Source organism: Neophocaena asiaeorientalis, unplaced genomic scaffold, assembly GCF_003031525.2.
Source record: "Neophocaena asiaeorientalis asiaeorientalis breed wild unplaced genomic scaffold, Neophocaena_asiaeorientalis_V1.1 scaffold197, whole genome shotgun sequence".
NCBI classification, from domain to species: Eukaryota; Metazoa; Chordata; class Mammalia; order Artiodactyla; family Phocoenidae; genus Neophocaena; species Neophocaena asiaeorientalis.
The window spans coordinates 3,369,822-3,387,650 of record NW_020174703.1 but is presented as its reverse complement, the minus strand read 5'-3'; the positions used below and the strand labels follow the sequence as shown (position 1 = coordinate 3,387,650).

The 17,829-nt window shown below is 35.6% G+C and overlaps 1 protein-coding gene across 2 annotated transcripts in view; it reads right to left on the bottom strand.

Annotated features, from left to right (window-relative positions):
• Window positions 1-17,829, bottom strand: part of EPHA6 (EPH receptor A6) — an 848,766-nt gene that overhangs the window by 105,059 nt on the left and 725,878 nt on the right. For both annotated transcript variants that reach the window (XM_024759215.1, XM_024759217.1), the window contains one exon: window positions 5,403-5,612. In XM_024759215.1, the coding sequence (XP_024614983.1) occupies window positions 5,403-5,612 (210 nt within the window). The remainder of the gene's footprint in view (window positions 1-5,402; window positions 5,613-17,829) is intronic.

The following is a 17,829-nucleotide window of genomic DNA, read 5'->3' as shown; positions in this document are numbered from 1 at the left end:
GGCACATATATACAATGGAATATTACTCAGCCATAAAAATAAACGAAATTGAGCTATTTGTAATGAGGTGGATAGACCTAGAGTCTGTCATACAGAGTGAAGTAAGTCAGAAAGAGAGAGACAAATATCGTATGCTAACACATATGTATGGAATTTAAGAAAAAAAAATTGTCATGAAAAACCTAGGGGTGAAACAGGAATAAAGACACATTATAACTGATTTATTTTGTTGTGAAGCTGAAACTAACATACCATTGTAAAGCAGTTATACTCCAATAAAGATGTTGAAATGAAAAAAAAAACAGAAAAAAAATAATGTTATATTTAACATCAAGCAGAATAAATAAAATTTGTTACTTAAAAAAAAAAAGAGAGTTGGAGCTTGGAGAGGTCTTATGAATGCAAAGTAAATAGAATTAAGATGTTAACAGAACTGTGATTATTCGGATTATGTGTTGTTAATAATGAGACTGTACTTCAACTAGGAAAGTACTTGTATGCAAACATCACTATCAAAATAAAAAGCAAACTTTGTCTTCATAACACAAGTGAACACAATTGAAAATTAGTATCAAGGAATTTTAGAATTTTTACAGATATTGTGATAAAATGATTCTTCCATTTTGTTTCGATCTTTAAACTATAAGAAATGGAGCTACTCATTATAGTTAAAAAAACTCTGAGCAGTAACTGCCATTGTACCATATCTTAAATAAAACTTATCTCTTAAAACAGACAAGTGTGAGCCATAATATATCTTTTAATGTTCTTTTTAGGTAAATAGGACCTCATTTCCATACTTGAGAGCAAAGAGGCTTAATATTTTCAATGTAAGTTTAAGACTTGTTGCTTAGCAATATTCAAATGAGAGAGTGCCTCCTCCAGAACTGGATATAAAACAATTGTCCATGTGAATGTGTGTTAGATTCAGTAAAGGAAGAGATTTCTTAGCACTTAAATTATAACCAGATATGAGACCATGTAATCAAATGAGAACAATCCAACTCAGTAAATTTTGTGCAGATTAAGTTAGCTACATATCACTAATTGTATATGTATCATTAGGTGTGGTTCATAATCATTCACCAGCCTCTCCTCATGAAGTGCCTGGTAGCCTCTTTATAGAATTGGCATGTAAAAACAAGGCCTCTCAGTCCTTGTCTAGATCCTATTTTTGTGCATTTTTTCCCCTTCTATCTTTAGCCCACATTTCTTGGCTTTCATGCCTTCACCAGTTCTTGATGTCCCTTTGCAAAGGCTTGATGTATTTTAGTACAGAGCTTACCAGGAGAATCTGCTACTCCTGTAGTTGCCTTTCAAGCTGCATTGCCCACTCTTGGTGTCTGAATATCTGTTGGTTTTATTATGCGTTACTTGTTCAGTTAGTCTTGGTCCTCTCTCTGTGCAGCCTTTTATCTCTTCTCAAGAATCCCTTTAGTTTTAGTAATTGGCCCTCCAAGGGATAGAGCCTTAAATATGGTAGCTCCATAATAAACTGTATTGAATACATGTTGAATGAATAGTCTTAGACTTGATGCAGGACATGCAAAAAACACTCTTAAGCTGTAGGAAGAAATACTAGAATTTCTGCTTATTATCAGTTGTAAATCCCATCCTTTTATTTACTTTAGTGTATTTTATAGTGTAAACAATACATTCTTATACATTCCATGGATAGGTCTTCTAACTAGGGGGCTAAAGTCTCAGTAATTGTTGGCAGAGTAATTTCTCTTGTCTCATCTCTTTCTGGTCTGGTCAGTCTGGCTCCAATGGCCATTCTGCTGTGGTAGGCTCCACCTACCACAGGCTGACCAGTTCAGCATGATAGCCAGTACTGGGGTCACAATGGTCACCCCATCTTTCCAGCCTGTCTTTTAACCAGTTCTTACTGCTCTTTGCTGTGATATGTGCTTTCTATATTGGCAAAGTCATCATAATGGAAAATGTTTATTTATTTTGCCCCTGTATTGGTTCGGAAAGGGTAGTTTCAATGACTACTTTCTTGAAGTATACAAAAAAAAACACCTTTATCTATGATGTCTTCCTGTTTTTAAAACCCTTCACAAGCCTCCCTTCCTCCAAATCCTTTGTGATACAGATAAAAACATTTATTAAAAAAATAAGGAAATAGCAATTATACAGCAAGAGAAAGAGTCAAAATCTTTTAAGGTAAAAGATATGTTCCAGGAAAGTTGTATACAGATAAAACTTTTAAAAATGAAATCGTACTTTAAAAAATGTATAAAGAGAGCTTGCTATTTATTTTCATTTTAACATTTTTATAAAGCAAAGAATCAATTTCATATAAATGACCATTCTTCTTTATTTTATTTTACAGGGTTTGCTTGAACTGAGGTATATCTCCACTAGGCAGTAGTTTTCTGTCTCATTCCTTTTAACAGGAAATACAGAAAGTACAGTTATATAAAGTCCTAAAATTTTTACACGAAATTTGAACAGAATGACACCGCTCAATCTGGCATTATCTTGATGACTTTGAGACAGAGTACCTGTGACCTTTTGTTATAATTCTGCTTTGTAATTTAGCCAAGTTATCTTTAATAGGTATTCTCTGTCTTGATTAATAAAACATCACCATTCAACCAGCTGTTCAATCTAGAAATACTAGTGTCATCTTTCAGTCCTTCTTCTTCCTTATATTCATATCTAGTTTGTTATTGAGTCTTGTAAATTATACATTCATAACAATTTTCAATTTTCCTCCCTCTTTATTCCAACCACTATTGCCCTAATTAAAGCCATATGACCTTTTTGGTCTATAGCAATAATGCCCTAACTGGTCTTCCTGTTACCAGTCCTCCTGTCCTTCAAGCTTTCCCTCACACTGTTTCAATAATATTTTCTAAAACATGTATGTATTTTATTATTCCTCTATTTAAAACAATCAATGTCTGTCTCTTAATTACTATAGAAAAACCTTCAAATTTCCTGATGTCCCACCCAACTACCATCACAATTATTCCTAAGAAACCTGGCCCCTCCACTGCTTCTCACCCCCATTCCAAACTGTCCACATTTTGTGTAAACATTCCCATTCACTTCCCCAAATTTCTATGTCTTTTTCTCTTTCTGTTTCCTCTATCTGGATCTTCTCCCTAACTGTCTGCCTAATGAAATATTTAATATTTGTTCAACTTGTCTTCTATGTGATGCTTTCTCCAGACCTCTGCTTTTTGGTACTTCCACATTTTTTACATTTTTTACAGACTCTTGCCGCATGATTTAATGCACTGAATAGCAAGGAAGCATGAGTCTATTTACCCTGTCAAAAGGGAAGCTCTTCGAAGGCAAGAGGTCTGCTATTTTGAGATTTGAATGTCCATGTTCATTATAAAGTCAATTAATCAGTATATGATATTTTGTACCCCAGGATCCTCTGAGCAGTTAGGTATGTCTGAGACTTTTTTTTAAAAAGTACTTGGTTACATTATTTACCATTTACTTGGTACCTCAAATTCAGAGACTTATTGCTTAACCAAGACATAATCTTAATGAATTGGGAGATTGGGATTGACATATATATACTAATATGTATAAAATGGATAACTAATAAGAACCTGCTGTATAAAAAAATAAATAGAATTCTAAAATTAAAAAAAAAGACATAATCTATAACTTTCAAGAAGCACTTTTCAGAGTGTTAGTATATGGTGACCTAATTTGATGTTTAATTCTGTAGTCAGATTTAAACTAAGACAGCACTGTTCTGGGCCTCTTAGTCCTTACAATCATATAAGAGAGAAGAATATGTCTGGAATCTGGATGTCAAATCTGACAACAAAATCTATACATGCTTCAGGATTTGAGTTACCCTGTCAATTTTATTAGTATCTTAAATTTAGTTATGAACTTCTCATTTTAAAAAAGCAGTTAATATATTATTTAATATGAAATTTCAAGTGTATCTATATAGACATACAGCCAAAGAATCTCGTAACTACTCCTAAATATATTGTTCATTATTTCCTATCTTATTTTATCCTTTTAGTAGATCATACTTGTTGCAATTTTAATGAACATTTTATTTTATAATATTTTTATAATAATTCTAAATACTATTCTCTAAGGTTGTAAATAATATGCATAGTAGAAAAATCTTACATGCATTGTTCCATAACTTGAAAAGTCGCTTTAAGTTATACATTTATAAAAATAAAAGAGAAGAAAATAAAAGCCTTGAAAACAAAAAGAAAATAATTATGACATTTTCCAGTTAGAAAATGGATTTGAAAATACTGCTTCTCTAAAATGAACAATTTATTTTCAGACTTGATAGAATTTTATTTTTATGAAGCTTTTTGATCAAATTAGAAGATCAGTAGATACTACTACCTTATATATCAGACTTAGATTAATTTATTCTCCTTAGAACTATTTCATTGTTGGAGAAATTAGTGAAAATATCATCAATACATTAATGTAGAGGATTTTTACAAAGCAAACATAGTAAGGGTATAACATGTCTTATTCATAATACTAAACTTGTATCCATTCTAGAGCAGTTAAATACAGTGAGGTTTCAAAAATAATCTCATAGAAAATGAAATAAAAGATAACTAAATAAAAGATTTGCCTCTTTTAAAATAATGCGCAATGTCAGAATAAGAGAAGAGAATAAAAACAACTTGAATAGTTTTACTGACTCATTTTTCACTGAAGCTGAAATGAGTCAATGGTGAGGGTTCTGTTTAAAAAATAACAGACTAGTATAATTTTACAAATTATTAGCTTTTTGACAGCTTGAGACTTAACTCCTTGAAATAATAACCAAAGAGATCAGTGGAATGAATTGGTTCATGAGTTAAGTTGAGATTGCATTATTGACAGATGATAGTTTGGGTCTCAAGTTTTAGCCTTCTACTCCTGCTCACATTTCCCCCAAGTCCCATTCAAAAGAAGGTTGAGAGTGTATCTATATATCTCCAGAGAAACCTACATTGTTCATTTTTAAGTATTATCAGACGTTCCATAACATTTGCTATGAGAAAAAAATTTTCATTTCCTAACCACTGGTTCTTCACCATCACTGACTTAATTGATTGTACCATTGGCCTGTAGAGAACTCCATTTAAAGGAGATAACTATTGAAGCATCAAAAATATTCAGGCAAAGGCAGATTTTTTGTGAGGGCAGTAATGACGTGAATCTCAAGCATGATGTTAAAGTCCCCACAGAGTGGAAGAAAGGAAACAGTTAAGTGTCAATTCTTTTTGAAACCAGGCACTCAGATAAAACAAATACTTCTCAATTAGATAATGACGTTAAATTGGGAAAATACCAAATGAGAGCAGAAAATTAGAAAACAAAACCAGAATTACTCTAATCACATTAAAAATAATAAAAGTAAACAAACTATATTGGAAAAGGATGTATAAACTTACAGTTGTTGTATAAGCAGCTTCTGGATCATCTTCCAGCACTCGGGAGAGACCAAAATCAGAAACTTTGCATACTAGGTTGCTGTTGACCAATATATTCCTAGCTGCTAGATCTCGGTGAACATAACCCATATCAGAAAGGTACTTCATTCCTGATGCAATGCCTCGGAGCATACCAACCAACTGGATGACTGTGAAGTGGCCATCATGTTTCTGAAAGAGAATCATAGTTATTTACATTGATTTATTTTATTGTAGTGTGTGCGCACACATGCATGCATGTGTGCCTGTTTGTGTAGGTGTGTGTGGTGTTTCAAATGAAATTCTTGAATTTATTTTACTGGATCCAATGAATGTAAGTATCAAGTTTGCTGATCATTGACTGTGTTCATAACAAAAGATAAAAATTTGTTGGAGATTTAAAGGAAAGGAAAATCTAGCTTGAAGTGATGAAGGAGGGAAAAGAAAGGAGAGAAGAGAATCAACCAAATTAACTTCCAGAAAAAATGATTTCAAAAACTTTAAGTAACAAAAGGGAACTAAAATCGAGTAAGATAGTAGCAAAGACTTCCAAGAAAAAAGAATTCACTTTCCATAGTAGTGAGCTCCCAAGGCAGTAAAACCTAGGATGTGATGAAAGCTGTGTGATTGCTGGAAATATGGTGAAAAATGATCAACGAAAAAGAAAAACTGATGGCATAAACAAGTTTAGGAAAGTTGCAGGAGAATGGAAAAAAAAACCCACATGCAAACAGAAAATAACTAGATTTTCCCAATCTTTCCTTATACAGTTGACTCTGAAACAACATGGGTTTGAACTGTGAAGGTCCACTTATACCTGGAGTTTTTTCAATAAATACACAGTTGGCCTTCCTCACCTGTGGGTTCCACCAGCCGGCAGATAGTGTACAGTACTATGTTTACAGTCCTGGATTGGTTGTATCCGAGGATGCAGAATCCACGGATACACAGGGCTGGCTATGGAACTTGAGCATCTGCATGTTTGTGTATCTGAGGCAGGTCTTGGAACCAATCCCCCGCGGATTCCCAGGGAAAACCATATAGAGCAAATATAAAGAAAGGTGTTGGCAATCGACCGAAAACAGGACTATTTTATTATAGTTCCCAGCGGGAAAATTAAAAGAAATATGAATAACAAGCCAAGCACAGCACTGGTATGTAGTAATTAATCCCTTGACTATTTATGCCTCTCACCTTGATTTAAAAAAATATTTTTAGCTGAAGTATAATTGATTTACAATATTGTGTTAGTTTCAGCATAGCGATTTAGTATTTTTTGCAAATTATACTCCAGTATAGGTTATTGCAAGATGATGGGTATACAGTATATCCTTATCTATTTTATAAATACTAATCTGTATATATTAATCCCATGCCCTTAATTTGTCCCTCGCCCCTACACTCTCCCCATTGGTAACCACAAATTTGTTTTCTAAATAAAAATAATATTTTTTTTAAAAAAGTAAAAAAAATCCAGTTGTCATTCATACAAGATGTGTGCACCAACAAGACCAGATACAAATAGTACAACAGTACAAATATAGAGAAAATGAATATAAAAATAATTTAAGTTTGAAAAATAATGCATATTGTTCTACTTAGTTATTTGGAGATTGTTGTCATTAACGGGGTTATTGAGAAACATGAGATTCTCAAGTCGGTTTCACACATTAGGTAACATTTATTTATGAATGATACTAAAAATTAATATCTATTAAGAGACTAGAGGACTATATTACCTTATACAGTGTGATAGAGGCATACATAAGAGTATCTCAAAGTTTGCAAAGTTAAAGCAGATTTCACGGATATATGATTTAAAACTATAGAGTAGCTTAAACACAGTGACAATTTGACCCTATCACAGTGACATGGTCTCCTGTACAATGATGATTCATCAGTCAGTTAAATAAATAAACTTATATACAAACAGAATAAACTTCATCTTACTTTATCAACATATGTCCCCGATAGCTCTCTGATAATATCTCCCAACTCAAGTGCAGAGTAAGGAAAAGAACACTCTCTTAAAAGAAACATTCTACAGCAAGAGTATCCATTTAAGCAGGCTCTTCTGTATAATTAATGTATAAAAGATAACCTAGCAAAGAAAATCTTTGGTGTTATTAGCTCTTTGTGTTTCCCATCCATCTTCTTATACAGTGCACAATTAGATGAAATCTGCCTCTTCTGTCACGTACCCTACCTACCTCTCCTCTATTAGGAATCTCAAAGCCTTTGAAAGCATAAATTCTTTTGGACTAGAAAGGATTACACTAATTTTAAAGAGATAGTTCTTTTACGTATTAGTAAGTGAAGTTGTCTGGTATCAACAGTTTTTGTCAAGGCAGAATTTCTGTAGAGTAGGAAATGTTAGTGGATGATCTGAACACTAAAGAGTGCCTCAGTTTCCTTATCTCTACAATGAGAATAGTATAATCTAACTCAGAATTGTAGTGAGAATCACATACAAAACACATAGCACAGCCCATCATTTATTTTAGTAATAGTCATTATTTAATAAGACTTATAATCATATGTAGTTTTTGTCATTTTAATATTAATCAGAAAATTCTCCACTCACTTTCCTGAAAAATCAGTTGGCAACAGAAACTCTTACATTATAAAGAGAAATAGTTACTTAACACCAGGTTGAAATTTAACTTCCTATCTTGTTCTGAGCATGGCACAAAGCACCAAGTTATTTATTTTAAAAAAAAGACTATTTTTTGGAACACTTTTAGGTTCAAAGCAAAATTAAGAGGAAGGTACAGAGATTTCCCATATACCTTCCACCCCCCCTCCACACGCACAGCCTCCCCACACGATTATCAACATCCTTCACTGGAATGGTACATTTGTTACAATTGGTGAATCTGCAATGACAAATCATAACCACCTGAAGTCCATGGTTTGAACATTAGGATTCATTCTTGATGTTGTACATTTTTGGGTTTGGACAAATGTATTATAACATGTACTCACCATTATATTATCACATACTGTTTATGTATAGTATCATATATCAATAACATAGTACTTTCACTGCTCTAAAAAGCCTCTGTGTTCCACCTGTTTATCACACCTGCCACCCCCCTCCCCTGGCAACCACTTATTTTTTCATGGTCTCATAGTTTTGTCTTTTCCAGAATGTCATATGGTTGGAAGCAGTATGCAGCCTTTTCAGATTGGCTTCTTTCACTTACTTATATGCATTTAAGATTCCTCCATGTCTTTTCATGGCTTGAGTGCTCATTATTTTTAGTGGTGAATAATATTCCATTGTCTTTATGTACAGTTTATTTACCCATATACTTACTGAAGGACATCTTGGTTGCTTCAAAGTTTTGGCAATTATAAATAAAGCTGCTGTAAACATCTCTGTTTATAGACTGTTTATAGCAGTTTATATAGCTGCAGGCTTTTATGTGGACATAAGTTTTTGATTCCTTTGGCTAAATACCAAGGAGGGCAATAGCTGGATCGTATGGTAAGAGTATGTTTAGTTTGTAAGAAACTGCCTGTCTTCCAACGTGGCTGTACCATTTTGCATTCCCACCAGCAATGAAGGAGAGTTCCTGTTGTTCCACATCTTCACCAACGTTTGGTGTTGTCAGTGTTACTGAGTTTGGCCATTCTGATAAGAGCAAAGTGGTATCTCATTTTAATTTTCATCTCCTTGATGACATATGACGTGGAGAATCTTCACGTCCTTATTTGCTAACTGTATATCTTCTATTGTGAGGTTTCTGTTAAGGTGTTTGGCCTTTTCTTTTTCTTTCTATTGTCTTTTATTTCCTTTCAGCTTGCTTTTAAAAAAACTGAAGTATGGTTGATTTAAAATATTATATTAGTTTCAGGTATACAATGTAGTAATTCAGTATTTTTATAGATTACACATACAAAGTTGTTATAAATATTGACTATGTTTCCTGTGCTGTACATTATACCCTTGTAACTTATTTATTTTATACTAGTAGTTTGACACATGTTTTAATTGGGTTGTTGATTTAATAGTTTTTGTATATTTTGGGTAACAGTCTTTTATCAGATGTGTCTTTTGAGAATAGTTTCCCCAGTCTGTGCCTCCTCATTCTCTTGACGTTGTCTTTTACAGAATAGAAGTTTGAAGTTTGAATGAAGTCCAGCTTATCAATTATTCCTTTCTTGCATTGTGTCTTTGGTGTTGTATCTAAAAAGTCATTGCCATATCCAACGTTGTCTAGGTTTTCTCCTATGTTATCTTCTAGGAGTTTAATGATTTTGTGATTCACATTTAGATTTGTGATTTATTTTGAGTTAATTTTTGTGAAGGGTGTAAGGTTCTGTGTCTAGATTCTTTTTTTTTTTTTTTTGCATGTGGATGTCCAGCTGTTCCAGTGCCATTTGTTGAAAAGACTATTTTTTCTCCATGGTATTACTTTTGCTCCTATGTCAAAGACCAGTTGACTATGTTCATCATAGCCTCTCTATTCTGTTCTATTGATCCATCTGTCTATTCTTTCACCTGTACCACACTGTCTTGATTACTATAGCTTTATAATAAGTCTTGAAGTTGTGTCAGTCCCCAACTTTGATCTTCTTCAGTACTGTTCTAGCCATTCTGGGCCTTCTGTCTCTAAACTTTAGAATCAGTTGGTTAATATCATAAAATAACTTACTGGGATTTTTTTTTTTTTTTTGAGGTATGCGGGCCTCTCACTGTTGTGGCCTCTCCCGTTGCGTAGCACAGGCTCCGGACGTGCAGGCTCAGCGGCCATGGGTCACGGGCCTAGCCGCTCCGCGGCATGTGGGATCTTCCCGGACCGGGTCACGAACCCATGACCCATGCATCGGCAGGAGGACTCTCAACCACTGCGCCACCAGGGAAGCCCCAACTTACTGGGATTTTTATTGGGATTTTATTGAAATTGTAGATCAACTTGGGAAGAACTACATCTTAATAATATTGAGTCTTCCTATCCACAAACATGGAATATTTCTCCATTTATTTAGTTCTTCTTTGATTTCATAACAGTTTTGTAGTTTTCCTCATTTAGATCTTAGACATACTTTGTTAGATTTACACCTAAGTATTTCATTAGTGGGGTGCTAATGTAAATGGTATTGTTTTTAATCTCAAATTCCACTTGCTCATTACTGGTATGTAAGAAAGCAAATGACTTTTGTATATTAACCTTGTATCCTACAACCTTGTTTTAATTGCTTATTAATCTAGGCTTTTTGGTCAATTCTTTCAGATTTTCTACATAGATGACAGGCCATCTGCAAATAATGACTATATTCCAACACCCCTCCCATCCCAACTTCTTGTCTTACTGCATTAGGTAGTACTTCCAGTATGATACTGAAAAGAAGTAATGAGAGTGTACACCCTTGCTTGTTCCTGATCTTAGTGGGACAGCTTTAAAATTTTCACCATTAGTATGACGTTAGCTGCAGGTTTTTTGTTACACAGCCTTTATCAAGTTTAGGACATTCTTCTCTATTCCTACTTTACTGAGAGTTTTTATCATGAGTTGGCATTGGATTGTGTCAAATGCTTTTTCTTCACCTATTGTTCTGATCATGTGATTTTTCTTTTTTAGCCATTTGATATGATGGGTAACAACTGATTTTGGAAAGTTAAACCAGTCTTGCATACTGAGGTAAATCCCACTTGGGTGTGAGGCATAATTTCTTTTTACAATGTTGTTTTTTGTTTTACCTCCTGTAGTGTCCTTGGATGGCTTTGTTATTAGGGTAATGCTGGCCTTACAGAATGAGTTTGGAAGTGCTCCCTTTTTTTCTATTTTATGCAAGTTATTTTAAAATTATTTTAACTATCCTTATCACCAACATTTGAAGAGATATGAATTAATTGCTTTCATAACAGCAACATAGCAATCATGGTTCTAATAACGACACATAGCACCATGAAAAAATGAGATTTTGGTGTTTGAAAAGAATATAAACTACTTTCTCCATTTTCTATGATGGGTCTATACAACGTAGTATATTTATTTCTAATTCACATGGCCAAGATCTTTTCAGGGGTCCATAAGGTCAAAACTACTTTTTATAAGAGAACTAAGACATGCATCTGCCTTTTTTTCACTTTGTTGATATTTCCACTAGTGGTACAAAACTCTGGTGGGTAAAAGTTCAGGAGTCTTAACACAAATCAAGGTAATAGCACCAAATTAACCTATACTAGTATTCTCATATTCTTCTCCGCTACATGAACAACAAGAACAAAAATAGTTTTATATAAGAATGTACTTGGTGAAGCAGTAAAACTCATTGATTTTGTTAAATGTTGATCCTTGATTACACAGTCTCAGGATGAACATCAGGATTGGGCAGCAACAGAAGTTAAAGAATAGTAGTGCATTCACAACAAAGGCCTTGGAATATCCCATGGAATGTTCTGGATCGGGAGTCACTCTTCAGAGTTGGTCTAAATTGAGGAAAAGGGTCTGGGCCCTTATATTCCCACATCAATTAATTATTGGGTGCAGGCTACCCCTGTAAAGGTGTCATGACTTTGGGTGAGATGGCTTTCTCTAGCCAAAACCATTTTCCAGAACGGGGCTCAGATAAGAACTATCAGCTTCCAAATTTCCGGAAACCACAGGAATAAGGGAGTTGACCCTGAGAGTTCTCCCCAATAAAGTTCCTTCATGCAAATATTCTTAGGATTTTTTTTTTTTTTTTCAGTACGCAGGCCTCTCACCGCTGTGGCCTCTCCCGTTGTGGAGCACAGGCTCCGGACGCACAGGCCCAGCGGCCATGACCCATGGGCCCAGCCGCTCCGCGGCATGTGGGACCCTCCCGGACCAGGGCACGAACCCGCGTCCTCTGCACCGGCAGGCGGACTCCCAACCACTGCGCCACCAGGGAAGCCCATGCAAATATTCTTTTAAGAATCTTCTTCACAGGGTACCCAACCTGTGACAATTTATCTATCTGCTGTTTATAAAATGTGTGCTTGCTTAAAGAGAAGCTCCCAAAATAGTTGTATATTCTTTTGGGAACTCATAAACCTCAATTGTTGCCACAGTCTTATAGGGAAAAAATATCTAACATTCCTTAAACACTATACACGAAATGCAGTTATAAGTTCATTAGAGGTATTATCTCATTTAATCCTTGAAACAACTCTGATATAAGGGTAGTTACTGTCTCCATCTTATAGATGGTCTAATTTAAGGAGAAGCAGATTTAATAACCTAGTAGATAGTGAAGTCAGGACTTGAATCCAGGTAGTCTAATTCCAGAGCTTGTATTACTAATTGGAGTTAGCTGGGAAATTGTTGGTCCCAAGTGTGCCATAATGACCCAGTCTGGGCTAGTTTAGGCAGCATAATTTAGCTTAATAAAGCAAGGTATGAAAGAGCTCTTAGATCATTAAACCAAAATAAACAAAGAACCATCTAGATAAACCAACAAATGAGGATCTATTTATCCATGATTGGCTGAAAGGAATAACCCCACTTATTCATACATGAGGTATGGCAAAAACCTGTTTCTCTACAAGTGATGCAACTCTCTCCTTCAAACAAATTCTATATTCCTTTTTCTAGCCCTTGTTAACATAAGCCTCCTCAAGTGTAGTTTAGGATATATTGGTTTTCTTGAATATGGTGGATGGTTAATAAATAGTGACTGAATTAAATAACCTTTGATACTATCTTATAGTGCACTGGTTGCTATTACTACATTATTCCTATTGCCTTGTATAAAAAAGCATGTTTTTTTTTTTTAAGGTAGGACGCTGGTTTTTTTCCTTTTATGTAGCCGTTCTGTCACAGCATCCACTATACTGCCATGCCTTGTGTCAGCACTCAATAAATATTAATTCAAGTTGAATTGAATTGTTTATGAGGGGAGGAGAAAAATGTGAGAGTGCTGAGATTTAATATCTTTGGGCTGCCTTCTAGAGATTAATCAAAAAGAAACTATGAATTTTTTAATGAATTTTTTTTTCCCAGGAAGGCAGATTCAAATAAGAGAGAGCGAATGTGGCATAGCTACACACTGCACCTCAGAGCTTAGTAGCTGGAATTCGGTTTGTCTTCATTCTTCTTTTTCTTTGCGTTCTCAGACCGACTGTTAAGAAACATGGAGCTTAACCTCTAAGTGACAGAGAGGGTGAGCCTGATCGGAAGGTGGTTTCTGAAAGGTGCACATAATAATATCTGCTATTGGCTTCCCTGGTGGCGCAGTGGTTGGGAGTCCGCCTGCCGATGCAGGGGACGCGGGTTCGTGCCCCGGTCCGGGGGGATCCCGTGTGCCGTGGAGCAGCTGGCCCCGTGAGCCATGGCTGCTGGACCTGCGCGTCCGGAGCCTGTGCTCCGCGACGGGAGAGGTCACAGCAGTGGGAGGCCTGCGTACCGCAAAGGACAAAAAAAAAAAAAATCTGCTACTTCTGACAGAGCTCCCCACAACCTCCTCTCAGGCCCTGGAGCACAACATCTCCCAGATCTGAGCAGTCACTGGCATGCCACATTGTCTCCACAGTAATGAAAGCTCTGGATGATGGTTTTCAAAACCCTACCTTGTGGGTTGTGCCCCATGGACACTTTAAGCCTCTCAGTGTACATTCATCCTAGGGTGAGCTCAAGTACTTAGTCTGTGCTTAGTGCAGATGTTGTCCTGAAGTCATCACATTATTGTCTAACAACGTTTTTTATTTTTAAGGATTTATTTATTTAATTTATTTTTGGCTGCATCAGGTCTTAGTTGCGGCTCGCGGTCTCTTCGTTGCAGCGTGCGGGCTTCTCTCTAGTTGTGGCGTGTGGGTTTTCTCTTCTCTAGTGCATGGGCTCTGTAGCTGTGGTGCGTGGGCTCCACAGCGTGTGGGCTCTGTAGTTTGTGGCACACAGGCTCTGTAGTTGAGGCGCATAAGCTCAGTAGTTGTGGCGTGTGGGCTCAGTTGCACCACGGCATGTGGGATCTTAGTTCCCTGACCAGGGATCAAACCTGTGTCTCCTGCATTGGAAGGCGGATTCTACCACTGGACCACCAAGGAAGTCTCACAACGTTTTTTTATTTTTAAACAAATATATTCAATGTTTTGAAAATACAAATATCACCCTGCCAATCATTTGCTTAAAATCCTTCAAAGACCTTCAAAGACAGAATAAAGTATAGTATTCAATACAAAGACATGACCTTTGCTGAAAGAATGAACTTGGGGTTTCAGCAAGGACCTCCAGAAGATATGATGCTTATCATGAAAAACTTAGGTGGCAAAAGACTAGAAGGGCATTCCTGGAAGAGGGAACCATAAAAGCAAAGCATATTAGACAAGAAATAACATGTTGTAGGGGTGAATTAAACATCAAAAAACTGAATCAGAATAGGATGTGAGACTAGAGATAAAAGGGTGGAATGGTGGTTGCCAGGGGCTGGGGGGAGGTGCGGGGGGATATGGGGAGTTACTCATCAGTGGGCATAAAGTTTTAGTTAAGCAAGATGAATAAGCTCTAGAGAGCTGCTGTACAACACTGTACCTATAGTGAACAATACTATATTGTACACTTAAAAATTTGTCAAGAGAGTAGAACTCATGTCAAGTATAATTACCAGAATAAAGTAAAATGAAAAAAAAAATTGGATTCACAAGTTCATGTAAAAAATGCAAACTTATCTAGGGGAATTAAAATAGTATTTGTGAATCACATATTAGTATGAATTAGTCTAACTTTATATCCAGCTGAGATCTGTGGCAATGAGAGAATGGCAGCTTAGATTAGGGTGGGGTGAAGGTCCAGGTTACAGGTGATTCTATGTAGTGGAAAAAGGCCTACCCTGGGGATGAGAGGAGAAGCCTAGGGAAGGTGTGTTACCACATGGAATTAAAAACAATAAAAGTTGAATATCTGAGGACCTGGGAAGAGGATATGAAGAAAGGGGTGGAGGCCACAGAAAAATGGCATTTAAAATTTTTTTGCCCAAGACAAGGCATGTAGAGGGGGAGGAAAACACACTTTCTTTTTTTGAAGGAAACTACAGGCCCCCTCCCATATTGAAAGTTACAACCTTTTATCTGTAGTCTGTGTTAAAGAGGCTTTTATGGCTCTGCCTAGGGACTTAAGCAGAAGCTCTAAAAGAAATATTTATGGGAAAATGCATTCTGAGTTCTCAACCATTGACTTATAAGTGACTTTGCAGAAAACAGTCCCTGGAGGATTACTTCTACAACTTAAGCTTAAAGTTAAAATTCAGTTTTTATATGTTTCTAAATCAGAGAGTTGACCATGTTATGACTTTTAAAAATGTTCCTGAATTAGAAAAAGAAACAGCTAAGGTTATATATAGGTTTGAAAAGACCAGATCATTTGATCTTTCTGGTTTTAAAATAATCACTGAACAAATAAGAGTCAGTATCTCCTTTTTACTCAAGTCTTGGCTCTTGTGGCCTCCCCAGTTGAAAATCTTATTATAATTTCTCATAGAATATTTATTAAATCCTTCAAGGCTTTATTCTTTTGTAGAATCATGGATTTGGACTTAAGCTAGGCAGAGTTATATTTTTATTTATAGAAGGGAGAGGTCACCAGGAGTGGAATCAGAAATTTCAATCATTAGGACACTAAAAATGTCATTCTAATACACCTAAAAAATCTGGGAAGAAAAGTGAATATGGATTTGTGAAACATGGAAATTGGATTTTGAATTATATTTTAAGACCTTAAAATGAATATGAATATATAATATAGCTTTAACTTACAAAGCTTTCTACTGAGTTTGATTTTTTTTTTTTTTGCTTAGGTTTATATAAAGATAAACTACAATAGCTACTGTGTGCTGCACTTAAATAAAGTCAAGAAAAGTTAAACTTTTTTTGTTTGGCATCTGGGGCAGGGTGTCACAGAGTGCCAAGATCCTGATGAAGCATCATTACAATGCATCGGAATTACTGGGAAAGTTTTCACAAAATATATCTGCTTGGGTATGTATGTGTATTTTGTAAAATCTCAGGAGGATGGCAACTGATTTCTAGCCATGGTTGAGAACCACAAATTTTGAGTCTAAACCTAAAACCTAAATCTAAATCTAAATCTAAATCTAGTTTTGTAAATCTAAAATCTCCTGTATGGTCCAAATGAGGGGTTAGGAATGTCTACAGAGGATTTCAGGAAAATGCATGGAACTTCTCTATATATCACTATAGTTATAAATTACATACCAATTAAAAAATTTCAATGTAAAACCTTGTATGAAAAACTAGAATGAATAGGAATATTAGAAAATACAATTTCATGGTACGAGGTGTTACAAATGACACAACACACATTTACAGTACTAAAATGTTTAAAGGCTATTGTAAATTGATGCTCTAACTCCTAATTTAAGCATAAAAAGTTCAGCCATTCATATGCTTTGTTCCAAGTACACTATGCTTTCATATATTTGGATGTTTATTGTCACATTATTTTTAGAATAGTCTTTGGCATTAAGCCGGCACAGGCATGATAGTAATAACATTCATCGACATGAAGTTTCACATATTTTCTTCTGAAAAACATGTAATTAAAGGGATTTAATTCAACTGTGACTTTTATGGTTTAAAAACAGATATTGGTGGATAAATGTAATTCACTTTTTTCCCACTGTTTAATATAAAATGCACGTGATGTGGATTAATTGTGCTGTTATACCCCAGCCCAAACATAACTCCACAAAACACAATTTACAAGAAAAGTGTGCTAATAAAACACAGCTCTCATTATTAATATATAACTAGCATAAGGTAAAATGCCATCTTTACTAGATTTATAATTTGAGTACATAAATATTTAAAAGATCCCTTTAATTTTTTAAATTAATATTTGCTTTGCATTCGTTCAAGGAAAATCTTCAAATGACACATTGCTTTTGAAATGCTGAAATGCACTTATATGTATTATTTAAATACTCATATTTGTGGGGCATATCCAGATATTTTTTAATGGTGAAAATTAAGAATATTTTTAGCCACTAGAAGAAACAGAACAAGAAGTAACAGAAAAACAATTTAAAAACTCTTAGTGAGGGCTTCCCTGGTGGCGCAGTAGTTGAGAGTCCGCCTGCCGATGCAGGGGACACGGGTTCGTGCCCCAGTCTGGGAGGATCCCACATGCTGCGGCGGAGCGGCTAGGCCCGTGAGCCATGGCCGCTGAGCCTGCGCGTCCAGAGCCTGTGCTCCGCAACGGGAGAGGCCACAACAGTGAGAGGCCCGCGTACCGGAAAAAAAAACCTCTTAGTGACATCTTCTGAAATATATTATAATAATAATAGATAACATTATGGAGACCTTAATATGTGCCAGACATTATCTAGGAGTTTTAGGTCTATTAGGTCTATTCACTACAATAAAGTCACAATGACTATAGGAAGTAGTTATTGCCTATTCTTGACCTTGTTTTGTGGATGCCAGGCA